The following is a 24,761-nucleotide window of genomic DNA, read 5'->3' on the forward strand; positions in this document are numbered from 1 at the left end:
TACGTTCAATTATATCTTTTCTCTCTCTTTTTGGTTTTGTAAAATTAGAGACTTTGATAGCTTCTTCAGTTTCTTACGAAGACGTTCCCCATATCCCGTGCCATTCTTGAAGGAAAGGCTTCCAGCTATACTACAAAACTACCTACTCATCCACTGAAGAAAACTTTCCTGTTCCAATCTGCCTTCAATTCTGCACCTATCCTATTAACTACCTTGGAAACCAGACATGCGCTCACTTTGAACTCTCATAGCTCAGTCCATCACAGCCTCCCACTGCTGCAACTTACACCAGCATCTGTGACATGAAGAGACGATAATAAACGAGTCGGGTTAACTCTGCTGAGCACCCAAGGCATAACTTTTTTATGGTTTATCTATTGGAATCCTAGATCACAAATGGGAACAAAACGCCAACACACCAGAAGTTCCATAAATGCAACTGCCAAAAGATGAACGAGAATATGCTTTGTAAACTTAACATGCAAAGCCCACCTGGAGGAGGATGCAATCGTGATAAGCCTCTCCGGATTTTATGGATGAGATGCACAGAAAACCCGAAGACCCGGGCCATGATTTCCACCATTGAAAACCCTTCATAAAATAACACAGGTCACATAGAGTGTATTGTATTAGGAATCCGTAACAGCCATTACGGACCAACCCACCCAACCAGCCAATAAATTCTTCCTCGCAAGAAGGCGCCCCATTTCCCCTTTGAAGGCACTCAGAGTAATATAGCTAACCCATCCTGCTTTTCCCAAAACACCATTCCACATACATTTTTCATCCATTAATCGGCCCCACCCATGGCATACTTCCTCGTCCAGTCCCGAGCAATCTCGTTATACCTCTTTCGATCATCGCGATACTGTTCTGCAATTCGGGCTTCAACAGCATCATCTGGCATCGGCTCAACAAGCAACTGTCTCGCAAATTCCAGGACCGCAGAGATCCGCGAAGAAGGTTTCCACTCGTCAGATTTGAGCATCCCGAGACACATGCTCCCTTTGTCGTCGTTGGTGACGTTTGGATGGTAGATTTTGGTACCAAAGGAGACGGTCGGGGGTTTGAAGGGATAATCGGTCGGGAGAGAGAGGTTTATGGTGAATTTGCCGCCCTATGCGGAGAGAGAAAACAAGTTAGCTGAGGCTATTTCTTTGATATAGTTATTTATTTATTTTACGGAGAAAATGGGAAATGTCGCGAGTTCAGGTTTTGGGTTTGGCCGTGGGGACCAGACTTTGTACGGGGAGGCTTCGGGGCCCTGCATGGACACTTTCCAGTTGTAGAGGTCCGAGTCATTCGCAAGGTTGACAGATATACCCGCTGGAGGCGATTCCATTAGCTCATTGAGCTCCTATATATGTGATTTTGAACGTAAGCATATACTCACCGGACCGGTGTGTTGAGAGATAAGAGATTGGACAGGTGAATGCGGGGGAGGGGTAGACCTAGAACTTACCCTGGCAATACGCTTTTGGCTTCCCATTTTTGGCACTGGTTTCAAGGAAACTCCACGACAGAAGACGTATGTGTGAGTAGGGACTGATACAAAGAGAAATCGAGTGTTGCAGTTTTTAGTTAGTGAGCTCGTGTGTGAGGCTCTGAGTTATTTCTGTTGCTGCCTTCTGCCCAAGCAGGACCGGGAAGATTATTGGACAGGTACTTAAGTTCGGGGAATTCTTCGATGGTTCAACTGTATCCCACCAAGCTATGTGTGGAATTGTCGAGGCAGAAAATGAGACAGATTGTTGATTCTCGGAGTTGAACCAGCCTGAGACATATATTCTACCAACATTGTTGCCAACATTTCCTCCTGGGAGTTATTTATAGCTGTTTGTAGCCCAGTTACCAGACAGACATCGTGTTGGTTTGTGTTACAGGCTTTCTCTTATACTTAGTCTTCATTTCAAGCAGTTTCTACTGTTTCCTACCTATTCCTCTACAAATTTTCATTCTCAGTAGTTCTATGACTTTTGCAGTTGGCTGTCTAGATACTATTTGCTACTCCAAAGTGATGTATCCTAGGTCGTAAGATACTCCATACCCCGACAGAGCTAGGTATAACAAGAGCAAGGCCAAATTGTACCACACGGACACGGATTCTGTGGGAAAACCTCCACAAAAGCCAGCTTTCCGCAAAGCGCACGTTCGATCTTCATTCGTGTCGTTATTTCCAATATTCACGGGGGTTGTTTTGGATTCTGTAACCAACCTGTGATTGAGTTTTTTGGTTCTTGAAAACCAAGGTCCAAGTATCTCAGTCAAACCCCGGGATGGATTCCCAATTTACGCCAGCAAGAAGCGAAAGGGAAGAAAGAGATTGAAACTGAGAGAATTTGAATGTGGGACGAAGCAAGATCCATAAGAAAGACAAGCGGGAAGTCAGAACTCCATTCCGTTTTGAAAATTAGGGCTTTTCCTGTTGGGAAGTTCTCCAACTGAAAGAAAGCAAAGCTCTCATGTAAAAGTCCCAAACTATTCACGCTGTAATACTACCATCAAACCCATAAATCCCAAAAGAACACTCCTTAGCCAAGGATGTTCCGAGAGAAGGATCGTCACGTATCCAACACCTGGTACATAACCTCTGACGCTTCCGACGATATCCTCTTTTCGATCCAGATACTCCTGGCCCTGAGCGTACAATTCTGTATCATCCGCCATATTGTTATCACCTTTTGTGAGCAGTTTTTGCGAAGGGGTGGAGGAGGTCCTAGGTAAGATGATGAAATTTATTAGTATCAAGAGCAATTGATCATTTCCATTCCAAAATGGAAAATAAAATAAAAAGAAAAAGAAAAAGAACAGAATAGAAACATTATATGCATATAAGGAATAGAACCTACTCTTCACCTTCCTCCCCTCCCTTCTTCACGCTCTTCTTGTCTTCCCTACCAGGCAACTCTGGAAACGACCTCATAACCCGGTGCACAATCGGAATGTCCTTCCCGCGCACATTATACACCACGATCTCTCCTACATCGACGCGCGGACTCCTATTCCACAGAAACAACAGATCCCCGCGTTGAAATGCTGGTTCCATACTACCTGACAGCACCACGACGATTGGTGAGGTGGAGTTTGTGACGACTGATAGGCCCTTCCAGAGCATGAAGGCGGTGGAGAGAACGAGGGCAAAGTTGAGTACTTGTGTGAGGGTTTGGCGAGGGTTTGCCATGTAGGGCGCTAGGCTAGAGAGCATGGTTGCGGATGTCTGTGTGTATGAAGGAGGCAGGTCGGAGGAATAGGGGAGTAGGATTTGGAGTTACGCGGAGATAGGTATCGTGGGTGTGGATTCGATTAATTGTGCATGTCTGTAGATGTGCAGCTTTATTATATGTGTGTGCCTACGTATGGCGCAAGATATATCTGTTTGTTGCCGGCGGTTCATCACCAGTTGTATATAGTTTTGACGTTGCTTGTGTCTGGAAGGTTTGAGATCTGGTCAAAATACCCTGCCCTCATTGGTTCAGAATATTTGCTTTCTCTCAAACCAATGAGAATCAGTTTATAATCTCTTGCAACTGTGACTAGATTTGACGGACTCCAACCACCGAACGGCGGATACCTCTGAAGCGGTGGATTCTCTCTGAATATCATCAGATATTCAACTCAACTATCTTCAACATATCATTTCTTCATGTTTTTTCTTCAAAATGTCTTTATCTCAAGAATCTCACATACAGTTGGCTATTGCTGCTTATAAATCAAAAAAATTATAAAATAATGATTAGAAATAGTACAATGAAGCTATTCAAGAACATGAGATTTATGAAGATAATATTTGAAACTTTGATGAAACTGACTTTGTAATGAGGTTTTATACAATCTCTAAAGTCATCACTTGAGTGCAGTAAGAGATTATGTACAATTATCTAGAGAAATTGTGAATGAGTTACAATTATTAAATATATAGAGTCAAGAAAGTGTTCTTATGATGTCAAGGCCCTCTATACTAGCTCCTTGTCCTCATACTGCTTATCATACTGCTTATCAAAGCATTTTAGAATCAGTACTTCCTAGAGGATTAGCATCATCTTAAAATTCAGTATTCAGAATTAGCACAAATCAGCACTTCTTTAAAATTAGTTCTTTAGTATCAGCACTTTCTGAAAAATAGAATCAGTATTTTATGAAGATTTAGATCACTGCATTACTAATTTCTCATTTCATGAAAGATTATAGATAAAATCTATTACTATTTATTATAGCTTCAGCTAGACACAGGTAAACTGATGTTTAATTGTCAACTAAATAAGCTATCTGAGTGAATACTAAGATAATTTCTAAAAAATAGGTTCAGAGAAGGCTTTGTTTATATAGTCCTTTTTCTCTAGTACTATTATCATGTGATTATCATATTTATATATTATTCATATACAGAGTAATTATAGAGTTATTTGACATTGCCTAGATAATTATTATTTACTAATCATCTTGACCTATATGATGACTGATTATCTTAGTCTGTATAATGATCAATTATACTGTTGAGAAGATTGAACATAAGTCTGTTCTACATCATCACATTACTTCTCTTTGAAGTTTATACATGCTCTCATGTCAATAGATTATCATTCACTTCATCTGTTAGATAGTCATTCTTTTTTCAAATCTTCAGTTATTTACTTAATTGTTTCAGAAACTCTGCTTTTATTGAATTTACAGCATAAAATTGTTAAATCAAATATGATAATTTCTTTAAATTTTATACTGAATATCATGTTAAATCTTCATCAAATTCTAGTCATTTTATCTGATATTGAAGCTTTCTACAGAAGATACAGCTTGCTAAAATATTCTCAACTTATTACTCATTTTCTTCTTATATTCTAACTAATTCTGATGTCTCATTTAGCTGTTCTGATAAAGAATCATTTGTGATCTTTCATAATTTATCAGAAGAGAATATTGAGTGAATTTTCATGCTGTTTGATAGTTTTAGTCTGTAGCTATTATATACTCTTTCAATGATCTCAAAAAAGTCTTTATTTTGCTCTATGAGTTTTCTACTGAGATATTAAATTCTATAGTTCTTTAGTAACAAGAAGACTTTATCTTCTATTTCAAAGTTTGATTCATGATGATGCTTGTTAGCCTGTAATTTCATGATTTCTTGCATCTTTTTCACATTGTCTACTGCTAGCTTTCAAATTTTCTTCATTTGAATGACATGCTGCCTGGCATTTGTTACTGCGCAGCTGCTTGTATATGGAATAAGGTTGATCCGTTCCGACCTCAACCATATTTGGTCACTCATGTTAATCCGATCCGATACCCAACCATATATGCTCCGAAGGTTGATCCGATCCGATTCTCAACCACTATATATATTTGGCTGCTCGTTCATTTCATATTCTACTCCTCAGTTTAATATTCTCATAGCAGCTGCCTAGTTAGATAAATGAATTGAAGCTGTTGTCTTGTTATCATCCTGACTCTAGTTGAGTTATGACAGCATCTTCTCATTTAAGCTTTTCTCCTTTAGATAGTGTTTTAGATAGTGACTTTTAATTAATGAACATTCAAGATTTATATTTATAAACTGTTAGGAAGAGTGTCATCTCAGTTGATTCATTTATCAGAGCTTCAGTTGTGTGGTTCATCATTGACAGCCACTCATTCCAGTTGTCTTGATAATAATTTACATATGAATAGAGCTTGATTGTTAGATATTGATTCACAATTTCAATCTAATTATCTATTTATATGTGATGAGCTGATAAAAGCTTTAGCTTAATTTTCAATTATCTGATGAACTTACTTCAGAAGTTTGAGATAAATTATAATTCATAGTCTGACAAAATTGAATCTGATGCTTCATAATATTCATAGTAGTACTTCAAGAACAATCTCATTAGCTCTTTAATATCTGCCTTTCTTATGATAGAAATAGATATAAACTTCTTGCTTAATCAACAGATAATCACTAATATTGCATTATGGTCTTTTTTTATCATAGAGTCATTCATAAAGTTTATTGAGATGTGCTGCCAGGCTCTGCTGAGAATTGATAGTGACTTCAGTAGTTCTGAAGTTTTATTCTAAAAGATTTTCATTTTTCAACACATTGGACAATTGTTTACATACTGATCAATATTTTTAATTTAGTTATTTCAGTAGTATTTTGTCTTCACTAGCAAGCATAGCTTTCTCTTCTCAAGATATGCTGTAGATGACTGCTTGTGAATCTCTTTTAGAAGACACATTCAGAGAGTAGAATCTTTCTCAATTGATATCATTAAATACTTTTTAAAATACAAAAGTTCATCTATCAGCTCTCAATGCTATTCTCTCTGTCATGCTTTCTCATATCCTGATCTCAGTGATTCTGCTTCTTTGTTTCTTGTCTTGATTTTATTAAGAATATATATGTTTGCATTTAAAGCCTTGATCTTAATAGATTCTTTGATGATCTTTAAGTTCAATCTCTCTGACTTGAGAAAAAGTTGCATCTAAGTGCTTTTGCTATCTTTCTAAACCTCTGACTAACTCAATGTATCTGCTAGTGAATTTTGATATCTCAGCTAATACTGAATTAGAAAGTAGAATTGAGAGAGAAATTCTACTTATTATACTTATTTAGTATTGAGATTCTTAGTTAACATGAAGTACTCAAGAGCTCTATGATCAGTCAAGATCTTGAATCTCTTTGTTCTCTGAAGACCTTTCAGCTCAGCATATTATTTTGTCAATGCTCTCATAATTACTAGCATCTTCTTGTCATGAATATTATAGTTTCTCTCTACTTCACTCATTAAAGCAGAATAAAAGACAACTGAATGCCACTGCTCATTCTTATACAACTGAGATAGAACATCAACTATAGCATCATATAAGATGTCAGTCTTTACCTGAGTCTCTCAATTTAAATCATAATAATAGAGCACAGGAGCTTCAGATAAAGCTCTCTTTAATTGATCAAAAGTACACTGGCAGATCTCATTTCACTCAAAAGGTTGATTCTTCTAAGTGAGCTTAAATAGTAATTTCACAATTTAACTGTAATCTTTGATAAAATAACTATAGAAGTTGCAAAATCTCAAAAAGAATTGAACTCTCTTGACTATATTAGACACTGTTTATCTTGATATCAATACAATTTTTTTTGAGTCCACTTTGATTCTTTAATCAGTGATAATAAAACTCAAGTACTTTATCTATTGAATATGAAACTCATATTTTGAGATACTTGTCTGTAGTTCAGCTTCTCATAATCTAGTCAACATCTTCTTGACATGATTCTTATATTCTTTTAAGATTTTGCTATAGATAAGTAGATTATCCACAAAGACAGTCATGAACTGATTCAAGTAGTCAAAGAAGATAGTATTTATAAAGTATTAAAAGATCACTGAGCCATTACTTATATCAAAGAGTATAACCTTATACTTATAGATTTTATAATACATTTTAAAGACAGTTAGATCTTCAGTTTCAGAGTACATGCATATTTAGTGAAAGTCTTAATGAATATTCAATTTGATAAAAAACTTAACTTCATTTAATCACTTTATAATTTTATCAACTAGTGGAATTGAGTATTGATTCTTTTTTGGAATTGTATTAAGCTGGCAATAATTCATATAGAACTTTAGCTTGCCTGCAGTATGAGCTATAAGAATTGAAGAAGTAAATGAAGAAGTCACAGATGAGATAAAGTCTTTTTTTAAATTGATCTCAAGATACTGCTTGACAGTCTCAAGTTTCTTCAAGCTCATTCTGTATAGTAATATATGACTAATAGCTTTATTCAGATTAGCTCTCTTTTCAATCTCAATTTTATAGTTTACACTCTTTCAGAAGAGTAATAATTGATTAAAGACAGTTTTTGAGAAAATATTATAAAATTTTTTATAGTCTGCTAATAGCTGTTTATTAATTATCTATTTATTCTTTAGTTTTACATTAATAATGATCTTCTTTTTCTCAATGATTTTATCTATCTCACAGAGACTTGAAATAAAAACCTCTGACTTCTTGCTTCTTTTATAATAATAAAAGATTATATTCTCAATAAATGTTATTCTTTATTATTTATCTGATTCATTTTTTTATTGAGTTTTTACAGACTTTTTAATAACTTCCTACTTGAATTTTTTATTGATAAGTCTATTATAGCAGTTCACATCTTATTGATGATCTGACCTCATTACTAGTCTCTTAAGAATCTTTCTTGAAATTATTACATTATATTTTTTATAATATTTTATTTTTAATTATTCATATACTTGATCAAACTAGATATTGATTCTTTATATCTAGTTATGTTTCCTATTTTGCTAGTCAGAATTATTCTAGAATCATATCAGTGCTTCTCAGATCTATCATTAGCATTGATGTGTTGAGAAATCTTCAATCATCTATTTACAGGTGCAAGGAGATGATTTCTGTGATTGAATTTTCTTTTTATTCATTAAATTTCACAATCTAATGATCTTTTATCAGCTTTTCAAAGGTTGCTTCTAAGACTTTAACACACTTGTATGCAAAGCTTGTATCAATAAGAATATAGCAGTTTGCTTCAGAATCCACTAGTGCTTTTGTAGAAATAGTATATTCATTAAAAGCTACTTTAATATGTACAGTAAAAGAGTTCTCATCTATTAACTGATTCACATTCAAAGTTCCTAGTGCAACTATCTTATTTGAGAAGAAGGCTTTTCTCAGATTTAATCTTTTTCTGACTTGATGGAGCAGTCTCAGTATTCACTTCCTTTAGTTTCATCTCTTGCTTATATGAGCAATTTCAAACTATATGATTTTTACTTCAGCAATTGGAGCATTTCACATTCTTCTTTCAAATCTTATTTTTCATCCTATTCTCAATTGTCTATGCTGGCATAGTATAAGGGGTTGAACCTCTAGATTTGCTCTGGCTGGCTGACTCAGCCTAGCCATCGTTTGCACGTGCGCACGTGATCATGCTACGCGAGCTTGCTTAAGCTCGAGTTCTCATCTCATTCTTTTCTTCCCTTTCTCAAGCAATTCGTCCTTGTTATATAGGAGGACTAGCCTCTAGTTCTTAGAGCTTAACCCTTTACACATAGTTGGAGTTGATTCACAGTTCTGAGATATGGGAGTTTCTTCACAGCTGTTTCAGATTATTGAAGTTTCTTTATGACTGAGCAGTTTTTGATTATGGTGATTTGGTATGCTTTTAAGATAGTGAGCAGTCCAGGTGCAAATATCTTGAATCTATTGAAAAATACTGCAATTGATGCAGGCTGCTGCAATCATAAGTTGAAGATCAAAGAAAATCTTATGAAGAAAGTCTGCTTTATAATTTTTTTTATAAACTTGAGCTTCACCAGCCAGGTACAAGAATTTGATCACAAATATATGATAGTTGTCTTCATTTCTTATTATTAAATGTCAATATTCTGTTTTTGCATTCTTAAGCTTATTAATATTCTCATATATTTCTTGTAGATACTTGAACACTTCCTCAGCTGTTTCAAACTTCTCAAAATAGTCTTTCTTCATTCTTGAGACTAAGTGTTTGACAGCTTCATCATCAGTTCAGTTTTCAATATAGATTATATGACTTTCTTCAGTTGGAAAGTGGTTGATGTTGACAGCTAGCTTGCATTTTATTCAGAAGAGTCAGTTTTCAAATATCAGTTCTTTCTCATTGATGAGATGCTTAGAGTTATCAAGTTTAACTGATTATTACATCTGTTGATTATTTATTAATCTAATTTGAGAGGCTAAAAGAGTTCACTGTCTGCTATAAAGCATTTTATTCCTCTATCAGACTAATCACTTGCTGATTAAGTTCACTCACTTGCTTTCTCTGCTCATCTTATTCTGCTTTAACTCTTTTTAAAATATCTCTTACCTTATTCATAAAATCAGCAATTTCTTGATATACTCACTTTGAGTCTTCTTTAATTGTTTTAAAAAATTATTTCTTGAATATAAAATTTCTTGATCTCATATTCTTCTTAGTCAGAGTCATTATATCTTAGTGTGATCTTCATAAACTATTAAATTCTCTAACTGCTTCTGACATCTTAGCAGTTTTCTCAGAGGTTTCACAACAAAAGTAGATAAAAATTCTCAGAGGTTTTTCACCTAAAAACCTGCTTTAAAAAGAGTAAGAAAAGTAGATGATCTTAGTATTATATCACAGCTTTAGCTAGACATAGATAAACTGGTGTTTGATTACCAACTAAGTAAGCTATCTGAGTGAATACTAAGATGATTTCTAAAAGATAAGTTCAAGGAAGGCTCTGTTTATATAGCCCTTTTTCTCTAGCACCATTGCCATATGATTGCCATGTTTATATGTTATTCATACATGAGGTAATTGTGAGGTTGTTTGCCATTGTCTAGGTAATTGTTGTTTACCAATCACCTTAGCCCGTATGATGATTGATCGCCTCGGCCTGTATGATAACTGATTATGCTGTCGAGAAGGTTGGACGTAAGCCTGTTCTACACTATCATACTAGGACAGCTAAATGAGATATCAGAACCAGTTAAAATATAAGAAGAAAATGAGTGAGAAGTTGAGAACATTTTAGCAAGCTGTATCTCTCATAAAAAGCTTCAATACTGAATAAAATGACTAGAATTTGATGAAGATTCAACATAATATTCAGCACAAAATCTAAAGAGATTATCATATCTGATTTGACAATTTTATACTGCAAATTTAACAAAAGCAGAGCCTCTGAAACAATTAAATAAATGACTGAAGGCTTGATAAAAGAATGACTATCTAGCAGATGAAGCAGATGATAATCTATCAGCATGAGAACATGTTTAGACTTCAAGAAGAGATAATGTGATGATGTAGAACAGACTTATATCCAATCTTCTCAACAGCATAATCAGTCATCATACAGATCAAGATGATTAGTTATCATACAGGCTGAGGTGATCAGTCATCATACAGGTCAAGATGATTGATAAATAATAATTACCTAGACAATAGCAAACAACCCCACAATTACCCTGTATATGAATAATATATAAATATGACAATCATATGGCAATAGTGCTAGAGAAAAAGGGCTATATAAACAGAGCCTTCCCTGAACTCATCTTTTAAAAATCATATTAGTATTCACTAATATAGCTTATCTAGTTGACAATTGAACATTAGTTCACCTGCATCTAGCTGAAGTCATAATATACAGAGATTAATTCTGTCATATTGATAAAAACAAGAAAGAAATGAAAAAAGCTTCAAAATTAGAAATAGCAATAACTACAAGAAATCTATAATGATTCTAATTGTGAGATTGTAAAGAAAGAAAGTTCAAAGAGTAAAAGATATCTTCTCTCTTTATTTTTATAGCAATAAATACTTTTATGATAATCATCTCATACAATCAGTCTTTCAACATCACTGAATAGGCATTATAAGTGTTATTCTCTATATCAACAAATAATTCATGCCCACATCTTACTTCTATATTTAAAAACAACTATCTTCTAGAGCTGCTAAAGTCAGTGTCTATGAAAGAAAGAGTAGCTGTGATGTCAAAACTCTTTATACTAGCTTCTTGTCCTCATACTACTTATCTGTCAAGGATAGATTGCTTGATTGATTATGAGGCGATCACTAGCTACGCGGAAGTTATATACAGTGCAGATTATGTAAGAAGGTGGATAGATCTGACACCTCCACTCACTGATGTAACTATACGCGAGATTACATACAAAAAATAGCCTGTAGCTAGGTATCAGTGCATAATTTGACTGGAAAACCCATATTGTTGAAAAATCAGTTATTTTATCCATATAATCATTTCCACCTGCTTATCACATCTTCTAATATCTGCTGTCATAGGGTGTATCTAGTCACCTCAAGTGGCTTGATCAGCCTGTTTGCCGCATTCTCAGAGGACAAGATGTAATCAATCAAGATCTCATTCTTGCAGATGAGATCCTGAAGAGTATGGAAGTGGACCTCTATATGCTTAGAACAGTGTGGAATAGCCTCACTTTTGACCAGTTCAATTGCTGATTTATTATCTGCCTGAATCATATACACCAGCTTATTGGCTGGTGATTTGATCAGGCCATCATTATCATCAAGATTATTGAGCTGAAATGGCATGAAGCCAGCATCCTCCAGCAATTCCCAGAGGCAGACAAGCTCATAGACAGTTTCTGAGGATGTGATATATTCAGCCTTGATAGATGATTTTGAAATGCCTGTCTGCTTGCTACTTCACCAAGCAACAGGACCCCCTGTCATATAAATGACATATTCAGTGATGGAGCAGGAATCTGGATCACAGCCCACCCAATCAGCATCAGTGAACATCACAGGTTCTATATCTGCATCTTTTCAGTAGAACACATCTATGTCAGATGTGCCTTGTAGATATCTAAGAATTCACTTGAATGCTGTTCAATTCTTTGAGATAGAGCAGGAGCTGAATCTCTCTAGAAAGCCAGCAGCAAAGCTTATATCAGAGTGTGTGTTGGCAATGAGATATTGCAGAGAGTTAACCTCTGATTGATAGAAATGTAATGTATATTCCACTGTATAAGCAATTGATTCTTCATTATCACTCATGAAATCAACATTCTTCTCTATAGGGGAAGATGTTGAGTGGCAGTCATTCATTGAGAATTCCTCAAGCAGGTTCTTTATGAACAGTGACTGGGACAGTGATAATGATTCAGCATCTCAATCAATCTTCATACTCAAATACCAGTTCAAATTACTCACATCCTTGATCTCATAATTAGTGGTGATCTGGGCTTTTGTCCACTCAATATCTGATATATTCAGGTTGTATAGGTGAACATCATCCACATAGATGATTATATAGATCTTGCAGACATCATTTATGAAAAAACCAGTGTCATGAGAACTGATGCAGAAACCTGTTTCCAATAGCATTTTTCACAGCTTCTTATATCATAATAGTGCTGCTTGCTTCAGGTCATATAGTCTCTGCATCAATTCACATACCAGATCACTGCATCTCTCGCGAAACCCAGTGGGTTGATGCATATATATACATTCATTGATGAGAAGCCAGGCATTTAAGAATGCTGTAACCATGTCAATCTGCAGAATGTGTCATTCTCAGAATACTGAGATTGTCATAAGTGCTCAGAAGGTGAAAGTCAATACAACTGGTGTGAATATCTTTGAATAGTTGACACTCTTTTCTTGATAATTGTCACAGACTACTCAGCAGGCCTTATATTGATCAATTTTACCCACATTATTAATCTTTTTGTCAAACACTCATTGATCATGTAGAATCATCATATCTGGGATCCTTTCAACTAGCTGTCATGCATCAATCTGCTTGAGGTGGTTAATCTCCTTAACACAGACATGAAAGTAATATTTCCAATCTGCAGACATCTGAGCCCAGGTGAAATTCTTCAGAACTGGTAAGCTGATGATCTCAGAGTCTGCAGAAATGTCAGTTGAATTGTCAGTGAAATTTCTCACTGAGGCCTCCCTCACTGAAGTAATATTCTCAGTGGGCATTGGAGAATTCTTCATCTCTAAAGTGAACCCTGAAAGAGTAGTAGTATTCTGCATCAAAAATGTTGAAATTCATGCAGTAATCTCATAGTCTATCCATCAATTATTTGTAGAGTGTAGAAATACTGAGGAGGCAGGTAGAGACTCCTCATTCACCATAAAATCATCTGTTGATAAATCATGTTGGGTGGAGAGGATTGCAACTGCAGTCACACAGACAGCAGAAGGCAGATTCTTGACACCTTGCTCAGGTGAGGCCAAAGAATCTGCCAAATGAAGATCTTCTTGAAATATCATGTCTTTTGATATGTAAAGATGACTGTTAGAAGGATTGACCAATCTATAATTAGTAAAACCATCATAGCTTGTAAATATAAGCTCCTGCAATTGCAAGGCCATCTTCATATTCAGCTTGAACACTATTTTTAAATAAGTCTTGCACCCTCATCAGTGAATTCCATGTGTGAAGGGCAGGGCCTCAAGCCAAGCTTCATATGAGATAATTGACTTCAGATCTGAATCCTCTACACTGTTATAGAGCTTGACTGACATTGGCATAAGGTTAAGCATTTCAGTCACTGCAATTATCACCTCATCTCACATCTGAGAAGAGGCAGAGAAATCTATTAATAACATTTGGACTTTTTCAATAATCAGGCCAATAGAACATTCAGACACATCATCTTGCTGTGAAGTATGAGACAGAGTTGATTCTCATTTAATACTCTCACTCATCATATAGATGACTGTCATATTTGAATTCAACTCACCACAGTCAGAGTGAATAATCACAACACCATGATTGAGCAGATTCTTCATAAATTGATTGAAGGTTTATATATATTTTAGAGCCTCATTGCAGCACTTCAATAGAAAGGTCCACTGCATTCACATGACATCATCAGTGATCATCATTGTGAGCTTCTTACTCACATAGAATGGTGTATCTTCTTCATTATCAAGCATTTCTCCACCCTTGAATAGGTCCACCCAGATCTTAAGATCTTTGTGAGTGGCACAGTGTAGAGGAGCATTTTTATAACTTGCACATTTATGCTTGACTTTAATGCATGTGGCACAGAATGAGAGCTTCTTTGAACTGATGATAACAATTCCAAAACAGAGCTTCTGCAACATTTTAATTAGATTCTTCTCATCAATATGGCTCAACTGCTAGTGCCACTTGTCAATCAGTAGCTGCTTCAGCATAATGGTGAGTAAGCAGGTTGATGAGAACAAAATGAAGGTATCAGTATCTGAATTCTTCAGGTTAATTAGCTGCTCCATGTCATTGCAGTTGAAAAGACCCAGTGATGCAGCATTCAAATCATAATCTGTTGAAATCATCCTGGGCTTTGAGACCATCAAGTATGCCAGTGGTCCAAGCTCTAGATCATTCATAATACCTCTGAACATAGAGAAGGTGTCAGATAGAATGTATATATTATTGAAATTCAAAATCACATAGAAGATGTTGTTTCCTATAGGTGCTATTATCTCAAAGTAATTTCCAGCATTCACCTGTAGATCACAGTGAATATAGCTCTGACACTTCAATAGACCAGCAAATATGAGATTGATGAATAAGCCTGGCATCAAATAAACATGATCAAATTCAAGTAATCTTTCTCTGACTGGGATGAAGACAACCTCAATTCCTTGAACCTTCAAGGTAGTCTTATTGACCACTTGAATCATAGAGCTGCTAATCTCTGTTATTTGAGAAAATCACAATTGATCACACACAATATGACATCTGGCCCCACTATCTCATATGATGAGTGAGTTGATAATTGATTCAGCAGAGTATGCAGGCACCTCAATGACCTGCACTAGATTTGCCATTTGGAATGTCTTGAAGCTGTCATTTGCAGTTGACAGAGCCTTCTTGCCCTCACTACTCTTCTTATTATTATATTTTTCTATTCTCACTGTGTTGATGGTTCTTCATTCTTCAGAGACACTATCTGAATTAGCTGCTCAGCAGAGTCTACCATGATGATGCTTGCATTCTGAGCAGATTGAGACATCAGACTTTGAACATCCACTCATTCAATAGTCTCTGTGTCCCCTGGGTCAGTCCTCACAGGCTGAATTATTTTGAATGTTGCTGCTATTATTGAAACCCACAGCTGTGTTTTTGGCCTGAGCCACATTGACTGAAGAATTAGCTGCCTGAATGGGCTTCTTGATCTCTTTGAGAGGATTCAATTGAGAGTGTATTTCCTCCATGATTGAATGAACATCTAATATGACAGACTTTGATTTGAACTTTTGTACCTCCTCAATTTTCTTTTGCACATAGTTTCATCATATATTAGGAAGTGCAGAATAGAACACATGGAATACCACATCATTTGACAGTAAGATATTGAGTATTTCCAATTTCATAGTAATGTCATTGAACTTATCAAAAAATGTGTGTACATTGATGCCTTGGACATCACTCATTGATGTAAATGCCAGGACTGCTTCCCTGCAGAGCTGTGTTCTCAGGATGAAGAACTTCTCCTCAATCACACATCAAAGAGAATAAGCAATCCTGCCCTCATCATACTTATTAAAATGAGGTCTAATGCTGGCTGCCAATGCATTTGAAATGAATGTGTAAAGTCAGCAATTTTTGACCTCTCAAAAAGAAGCTTATTCAGGGTCCTCATCAGGGCTTTTGACTTGCTTGTCCTCCAATATAACCCAGCATTGAGTGTCAATTAGCTTGGCCTTCATATTCACATGCCAGGAGAGGTAATTCAAAGATCTGACCAGAGTATTCAGCTTGATGGCATATTTAGTATTCTGTTTGAACTGGCTGATCACCTTGCTGATGCAGCTATCCAGGTCATAGAGGTTATATTGCATTCAGGACCTCAAGTTCAGATCTCATGCTGACATTTGACCTGCTGATGGATTTGCAGGCATTGCAGTCCTGTCATTCTGAGTGCAGAGCTCCTTCAATTGAAGTTGAAGCTGTAATTCTTTGTGTCTCTTTTTTTGAAGTTCTAAATCAATCTTTTGATGTTCAAGATTCAATCTCCTCAGTTGCAATTCTTTGAAGTTGGTTGTTGGTGACAGATTGAAGGTCATCACAGACATCTCTACCCCATCTTCTGAAAGAGTCAGGTCAGTATATTTGACATGATGTAGATGGACTGACCTCACTGTGATAGGGGCTGTAATCAGCCCAGCTTGCTGATTGAGCATTCCAGAGGGTCCAATATTGAAACTCCTGAATGCTTCTGAGGGGGTTGATGAGCTTAGAGCCTCTTGATCATTTTCAGATTGATCAGATTGACTGAATTGACTTGATCATGACTGCAAGTGAGTCATCATATATTTCATTATGTCATATTAATCTTCTTTATAACAGAGTAATCTTATTCAGTGAGATTCTTGCCTATAAGCTTGATTGAGCAGATTGACATGTTCTTGTGCAATCAATCACTGAAAAATTAACAAGTTGCAGATTTTTCTTTCACCTGCTAAGCAAATGAATTGAATACAGAAAAAATAATAATAACATAAGAGTGTGCCAAATCAATCAATTGATATAAAATAAGACAATATTATATTGAATGAAGTGAGCAGCAATTAATATATGCTATATTTGACAAGAATTCCCTGAATTGGCAGTTATTTGCGCAAAACAGGTCTCATAACCTGTCAAGGATAGATTGCTTGATTGATTATGAGGCGATCGCTAGCTACGCGGAAGTTATATATGATGCAGATTACATAAGAAGGCGAATAGACCTGACATTATCATATTGCTTATCAAAGCACTTTAGAATTAGCATCTTCTAAAGAATCAGCATTATTTCAAAATTCAGTATTCAGAATCAGTACAGATCAGCATTTCTTAAAAATTAGTTCTTTAGCATTAGCATTTTATAAAGATTTAGATCACTGTATTGTTAATTTCTCATTTCATGAAAGATTAGAGATAAAAATCTATTGTTACTCATTTATGTATATAAATACTCTGAATTCTCAAAGTTTCTTTAAAAGATTCAGTCATTAGTTATTATTTAATCCTATATATACATTTCATTTATCACTATTCTCTTCCCTTCATAGTGTTTGCAGTGTCTATATATCTACTCTTTTATAATCTTAGTTATAGAGCTTTTTACACTTTTTTTTAACATTTAGTTCATTTATTTTAGTGTTCTCACAGTTTTATTTTATCAGTGATAATTTAAAAAGAAAAAAAATATTAAATATTTTGATATCAAAAATTATCTCTTTCTTAAAATTGAAGAATAACTATAAGTGCTACTTATTTTTGATGATTATAGTAGTTATCTAACTATAGAATTTGATAATTTTTTTAAAGATAATATAATTATCTATTTCTATATATCTACTTATACATTTAATCTTCTTCAATTACTAAATATTGATACTTTTGAACTATTAAAATATAAATACAAAAAGCTGATTGAAGAAATGATGATTGCAGAAAAGATGATTTTTTTTTATATATTTGCACATGAGAAGATCTTTACAAAAGGAAATATCTATGATGACTTTGCTAGAGCAGAGTTTAAATTATTAGATATAGAGAGAGTTTTATCAAAAATCATCTTTAAACTATGTATATCAACATCATCATTATCATTTTTAGTTAATACTAAGGACTCAATATCTTTAGCATTTTAAGCATTTCAAATCACTCATCAGTTTGATCATAAGATTTATCACTTTTAAAGAAGTTTTAATAAGAAGACACAGCTATTTAATAGCTCAATATCTCATCTTTAACATTTTGAGAAGGTTGCACAGATGACTATGAATACAAATATTCTTCTTTATCAAGAAATCAAGATTTTACAAGTAGAGAATGAGTAGAAGATGAAGGAAAAGATATGAAGGCATGCTAATCTAGGTCAGGATGTTATTTTCTTTATACAGGAAGATCATGAGCGTGTTCAGCAGCTTGATATGCAGGTTGAAGCTTAGATTGAAGCTATGTTTCATCAGTGAGCTCCACAACACTGCAGTGGCTGTGGGACTATTGAGCATACTATACACAGTTGCCCTAATAAATAGTTATATATTCAACTATTAGATAGTCTTGATTTATTAATATTTTCAATATTTAAGTGTATTGGTTGTTGAATACATTGAAAATTTGATGATTTTCAGAGAGAACCCGCGCTCGGTGGTATCCGCCGTTCGGTGGTGGATTAAGTTAATATCTACTGCGTATGAGTGTGTAGTATTGCTAATGGCGAACGAAATATTACCTCCTGCTCAGATGATCTCCTAGATTTGATGCTCGGAATTTGGTGTCTCATTTATCAGATAGTTAGTTACATTGCATGCTGATCAGGTTGCCAATATAGCTATTCCGATATCAACCGTAAATATCAAAGCAAAAGCATCAAGCACAATATGGGAGCCTCTCTGCATTAGTTACATGCAACCACTGTCCTAGCTTTTGCTCATTATGGGAAAACAATACCATGCATAAATTCATCATATCAGCTCTTCCAGATTTTGCCAATATCCATCACCAGCGACTCCCATTCTCCAATTAAAACAGCCGTTTTCAAATCATCATAATCGCTGACACGCCTTAGCTTGCCCAAACACTTATTTCCGTAGTTCATCCATATCCACCCCCGCCACCCTTGCCAGCACAGTGCTTTTCAACACCTCAAACTTCCCCACAGTGTTCCAGTAAAGACAACCTTCCGTTCTTGTCGCCACAACCATATATGTGACCAGCCATCAATCAAGTGCGCCCCTATTGTTCCATCAGCGTCCCAGTGACAGTCGTGTTTTAAAATCAGCGTCCAGACATTTAAAAACATACGTAATAAGCGTTAGCATTACCTTATAGCTAATCACAGGGTATTCGAGGCGAATTTTCCGTTAGGGCAATGGCCTGCAATGTGGGAATCTTGAATGTCTGTCCTAGGAATAGATGTAACCGCAGCGGAATAATTCCATCTCATGGCCCTCATGGGTCACGAGACCCTCGAGATAGTAGGTGATGCCATGGGGAGGGTTAGTGGGGGTCCTTTCCAAGATGTTGACGACCCTTTCACGAGGCGATGAGTTGCGAGGCATCCTCACTGATTTCCTTGAAACATTTGATCACTGCAAAGTCGGCGTGGCAGGTATTCTCAAGGATTGGGTGGCATGTTGTTGTGACTTTGTCATTGGCCTGAGGCTGCTTTCAAGAAGACCAGAATTGGAGATGCAAAGGTGAGACATGTTGTAGATTTTCTGTTGTTACCTGCGCCAATGTACATGTCCCACTTCTGGTGTGCTTGGCGTAATCGCTATTGAGTTGTGCATGGAAGTAGTTAGATGTGACAATGAGAAGTAGAAATGCCCATTTTTCCTTCCTTTTGACCAGCGATAGGATGAGGGAGTTATTGATTAAAGGGATCTCTTTGAGGAGGAACATACTGGCTAATCCTTTCTCTAGTATTTTTAATATAGAACAATTTCAACAGCTAGCTCAGGAAACGGATGATCGATTAGATTACCTCCTGTTTTCCCTGGGATCTATTGCCGTTCTCTTTGATAGGATTGTGTGCAGCAGGATTAGAGTCGCTTCACTTTCCGGCTCTTTGGCAGCATCCTGTGTAGTTGAATGTGCGTGTCCTTGACTATTGATATTTTGCATTACGATCTCCTGTTGTTCCTTAAACGCCCCAAGAGCCATCCGTTTCCAGAACAAAATATCTTTGAACTCCAAAGCAAAGTCGAGAACCTTGCAGAAAAGTTTGTAATCGGGACATGTCTCGAAACTCTGAGTAATTTTTCGATGAATTTTGAAGATATTGATGAAATTTACCCGATACCTAACAGAAATGCGAAAATAACAGAAAAGAAGTGCGTTGTTAGATACTCGGCAACGAACTGTATCGTAAAACTTAGGGAATAGGGAGAGAGGGGAGGGAGTTATATGTGGTTGGTTGGTTTGCACACTTTTTTCCCCTTTTCTTGGTAGGTAAACGGGATAATGCCACCGATCAAACTTGGCTTTCCAATTATCGACTTTCAGTGGATAGTTGCACCTGGATTCAGCAGTTACCATCTATATGAAGCAGATCATTCTGATCCAGAGTTTCCAATTTCCAAGATACTTGACGAGGAAACATCCCCCTCCATGAGGACTCTGGGAGGGTCAATTTCCGGGTAGAACTTCCAAAGATTGTCCATTGCAGCGGGCTGCGAACTGCCGGAGTGGGCAAATAAGGTAGTTGGCTAATGAGATGTTCCTGCGGGTAAAGAGTGAGAGGGTTAGTTAGAAAGATGGAGTGGTTCTTTTCGGATTAGGGGGGGAGTGGGGGGGGGCAGGGCATATGTGTGGTTCTGAAGTGTTGATCTCGTCGATAAAAGGTGATTGGTTAGGGGGAACCTGAGATAAGAGGCCAAGGCGGGTGACGGAGTTAATAGACGAGAGAAAAGCTCCAACTAGTTGCCGTCCGATCATGCAGCAATAGAGCAGCGGTGCTCTTCATTCTCAGACGAATAACACAAGCATGCTTTTCGTATCTTAAGAGTTCATAATGAGGAGGGGCATTCAAAATAAATGATCACCTTCTTCTTAAAACATAACAAAACAGAAACAACCCAAAAAAACACCTCAGATGAAACTCAGTGCTTCCATAGTTAATTTTCAATTAGTAAAACAGGCATGTTGAGCATCATATGAATACATCAACAACTTGTCTACGAGACTGAACGAGTGTGAAACGAGAGAATTAAGCAAAGGAATTTTGAGGTGGCCGAATCTCTCAAATTCTTGTAAAAACCTGATCATGCGAGGTTCCTCGCAGCCGGGAAGTATCGTACAATGAAGACACCTCCTTGTCAAGGCGCGTTAATAGCAGAATGCCAAAATAGACAGATGTAGTAAGATGGTTAAAACAAAAAAAGACATTAAGCAAACCCAAAAAGGCTTGGAAAAGGAAAATCGTTGCGAAAGACGTCGCAGACTTGGCTGTAGAAATGTTTCCTTCCGGAGGATTAGTTTGGGGACGTGAAGGCAAATTGCCGGCATACGTCAGGGGGATATATTAAAAAAGAGCAGAGGGTTTGTTTTCTTCTAAACCAAAAATTGGCGGCCAACCTCGAAAAGAAGGGAATGTTTTTCGCGTGAGATAGAAAACACAACCTCGGGAGAACTTCTCGTTGTCAATACTGCACATTCTGGTTTAGATTTCTCCCTGAATCCAATTTATTAAACTCCTAGGCGCTCGACCTATTCCGTAAAACTCCGTGCAATCTCATTTAGATGACTTTGGGAGACCGGTTGTTGCTGTTCTCGGCCATAGAAATGCTAAGTAAGCCCCTGGTGACAATGGCGGACAGGGTGATATTAGCCAACAAGATAGAAGGAGGAGAGAGCTTACCTGATCTCGACAATGTCATCGATGTGGTTGCACATTGCCACGAAAAGATCGAAGAACAATTTGCCGCCACTCTCCATCTCCATCTGCATGGTTCCACTCCTCTTAAAAGTCTTACGACTTCTGATGATCAGGGCAAGAAAATGAGCGCGGAGCCGCGACTCACTGTCAGGTGTTTGGTCGTACGCATACCGAGCCGATCGAAGGATCACGTCGACAGGGATTCCAGTCTGAAGGCCTTGTTTCCGAAGGGCAAGAGCCTTCAGGTCATCCAAGCCGTACCTCTCAGCAGTGCAATACACAGCAGTATCTCTGAGGACACTGGCACCAACACCAGAGTGGAAAATTGTCGATTCGCTTGACCCGCGGCCTCCTTTATTGAAGGGGTCCTGGGCGTCCTCGAGTGCCCAAGAGTTGCGGCGCCTGTTGTGAAGTAGGCGGGGGTAATAGTCACCCTTGTACAGGTACTCGAGAACACAGGACAGTATCTCGGGTTCTCTGTAAAAGGAGGGTTATATTTAGGTTTTGCCTTCGATAATTAAACTTATAAGCTCAAAACTTACTCGTCAGGCAGGTCCACCTGCTTTGCGCTACCGTCGAGGACATGGTCCTTTAAGGCAGCAGCAAAGTAGGGCGAAATGGACAGGACATCCTCATGAGCAGCAAAAAGACGCTGTTCATGACCCACAACCATGGTGATTATGGGGCTGGTTATTTTGCTGCTGTTACACAGAGAGGTCAATAAAATATACAAACTCTCATGAAGACTTTTTGTTTATAAAACGATATTCACGAACTTCCCAACCGGTGGGCTGTCCAATCTCTCCTGCATCTTGACCTTCGTGCGCTCACGATAGATCTTCTTGGTCGGCTTGACGGCCTTGCCCGCCCGATCCCTTGTGGTAAAAGAACGTTTGAACATGTTCGTCAAAGTCGAAAAGGAAAACTGGTCAATGAATGAAGGAACGAAGGACGGTAAAGAGCGGCAGAGGAACCCAGGGGGTTTATATAAAAGGAGCGTGTTGGCGTTGCCAAGTTTGACGACGACGCTGCTTATCACGCACGTAGCATGGGAGCCTTGGAAGCCTTCTTTTTCAAGAATCCAGTCCTCCACCCACCGCCAATCTCCAGAGAAAAAGGACAAACAGGAAAGGATGCACTCTCGAATTTAGGCTTTTTCGCACAGGATTCCACGAATTGGAATCGTTGTGCGGTCGATAAACGGTCAGCTCTGAGAAGCGTAAGGAAGAGAAGAGAAAAAGGAGTGAGAATGGTGGGAAGTCAAGACGACGTTGATATGTTGGCAGCCTGTCATGTGACAGCTATACTACCCCTGACAGTATATAAGATACAAGCCCCTAGCTTGGGGCGGTGTTAGGGCAAGGCAGCCACTGGGGGAAGTCGACAGAAATTCTACACTATTATCTGTAGACTGTATGGGTATTGTTCCCACAGTCCGCATCCTCGCAAAATGGCGCTGATGACTTGACCAAATGGATTTGTCCCCGCCCGCAGTCTCTGTTTGGCTCAGGAGCTGATTTAATGGGACGGGAACCAGAAATTTCATCACATAGTTAACCGAACCTATTCTGAGCACGAACTCGTTGAAGCGGTTGAGCCACACTTGGGCTTCCTCGTGGCAAAAGGAGAACAGACACTTGATAATGACAAAGGAACAGGGGTTCCAATTGATATCCAGAGCAAAAAAAGCGAAAGAATCAACTCTTCCTTCATGATCATTAATCGTTTAATTCAGCAACCGCATCGTTATCCTCAAGCTTTAAACTAAGCTTAAACTTTCTAGTCGCCTCATCACTCTACATATTCCATCATAATGCGTGGCCCTGATATCTCCCAAAGTCCCTTGTTTTCGGTCACTTGGATATTTAGAACAAGCAGCTCATGACCAAGAAACACGCAAACCCCTTGGTAACTTAGGTGCTTCCCCGTCCACACCATTCAAACGGCAGCTCCCTCCGCATGCAGGGCTCCCGAGTAAAAATGTGCGAACCCCCGCACATCCGCCCTCTCTGGTTCAAGCTATAAAAACACCAGTTTCCCCTGTCAGTCTAACCAGTTTCTCACGGACAAAGCAAAATCTATATTTGCCCGACTTTAGCATTCCAGGTGTAAGGCCGCGAGTCGACTGTTGGAACTTTTCTACTGTCATTCTGGATGATGACACCGTGGTATCTCAAACGTTTGCGAGATGCGAAAGACCCGCAAGGAACATCTAACTTCTCTTCCTTTTGCGTATTTTGATGGCTTGAAGGGCGATATTCCCCTGATGTCGGGGCTGATGTGAGCTAGTTTTTTTTTTTTTTTTTTTTTTTTTTCAGTCGCAATTTCTCGTCTGGTCATTTATCTCTCGCAACATTACACGAGGATGAACAAGGGGCAGGTGAAAACAGAATGCCAACCTGCTTTGCCTCATCTAACCTGTCCATGAACTTGAGGGTTCCCATCCAACTCTACCTATATGATTTCATAATTCAACTAGCAGCCAATGCTGTAAACATTGTTCTTGAGTAACACGCACTAAGCCTCTCGAACTTTACAACCAAACTTATGTATACAAATGATACATTCAACGAGAAGGTTTTCATTTTGGAGTCCATCATGTGATTGAAGTCGTCGAACAACGGGTTGTGTCTTCTTTGCAGGTACCTAGATCTGAGGAAACTAACTTCTAGGTAAGCAGTGGCCATAGCATTAGAGGAGGAAAAGGTTATTAATAAAGGGTATAACAGTGTGGAGTACAAATGGATAACTAACTAGTTAACTAACCACTCCTCATTATTATATAGCAAAAATTTCATGATCGAAATGCAACATAGAGTTACCTTAAAAATTCTTTGTTATAATCGTGTGTGTGAAGCAATCCAAGACTTGAATCCTCCTGGTGTTCCATGAAT

The 24,761-nt window shown here is 37.5% G+C and overlaps 4 protein-coding genes across 4 annotated transcripts; all 4 read right to left on the reverse strand.

Annotated features, from left to right (window-relative positions):
- Nucleotides 1-790: 790 nt before the first annotated feature.
- On the reverse strand, nucleotides 791-1,489 carry PAAG_02084 (ubiquitin-conjugating enzyme; the record flags this gene model as incomplete). The annotated part of the gene is made up of 3 exons (XM_002796150.2): nucleotides 791-1,117; nucleotides 1,241-1,357; nucleotides 1,463-1,489. The coding sequence occupies 3 exons, from the start codon at nucleotides 1,487-1,489 to the stop codon at nucleotides 791-793; spliced, it is 471 nt and encodes a 156-aa protein (XP_002796196.1).
- A 989-nt stretch (nucleotides 1,490-2,478) lies between these two features.
- PAAG_02085 (signal sequence processing protein SEC11) lies at nucleotides 2,479-3,205 on the reverse strand (the record flags this gene model as incomplete). The annotated part of the gene is made up of 2 exons (XM_002796151.1): nucleotides 2,479-2,716; nucleotides 2,850-3,205. 2 exons carry the CDS (start codon nucleotides 3,203-3,205, stop codon nucleotides 2,479-2,481), a joined length of 594 nt encoding a protein of 197 aa, XP_002796197.1.
- Nucleotides 3,206-19,523: 16,318 nt separating this feature from the next.
- Nucleotides 19,524-19,892, reverse strand: PAAG_11426 (hypothetical protein; the record flags this gene model as incomplete). Its single annotated transcript, XM_015847078.1, has 2 exons — nucleotides 19,524-19,655; nucleotides 19,719-19,892. 2 exons carry the CDS (start codon nucleotides 19,890-19,892, stop codon nucleotides 19,524-19,526), a joined length of 306 nt encoding a protein of 101 aa, XP_015703340.1.
- A 1,953-nt stretch (nucleotides 19,893-21,845) lies between these two features.
- PAAG_02087 (hypothetical protein) lies at nucleotides 21,846-22,768 on the reverse strand (the record flags this gene model as incomplete). The annotated part of the gene is made up of 3 exons (XM_015844536.1): nucleotides 21,846-22,344; nucleotides 22,410-22,565; nucleotides 22,644-22,768. The coding sequence occupies 3 exons, from the start codon at nucleotides 22,766-22,768 to the stop codon at nucleotides 21,846-21,848; spliced, it is 780 nt and encodes a 259-aa protein (XP_015701540.1).
- Between the last annotated feature and the right edge of the window lie 1,993 nt (nucleotides 22,769-24,761).

This window comes from Paracoccidioides lutzii, assembly GCF_000150705.2.
Source record: "Paracoccidioides lutzii Pb01 unplaced genomic scaffold supercont2.4, whole genome shotgun sequence".
Classification (NCBI taxonomy): domain Eukaryota; kingdom Fungi; phylum Ascomycota; class Eurotiomycetes; order Onygenales; family Ajellomycetaceae; genus Paracoccidioides; species Paracoccidioides lutzii.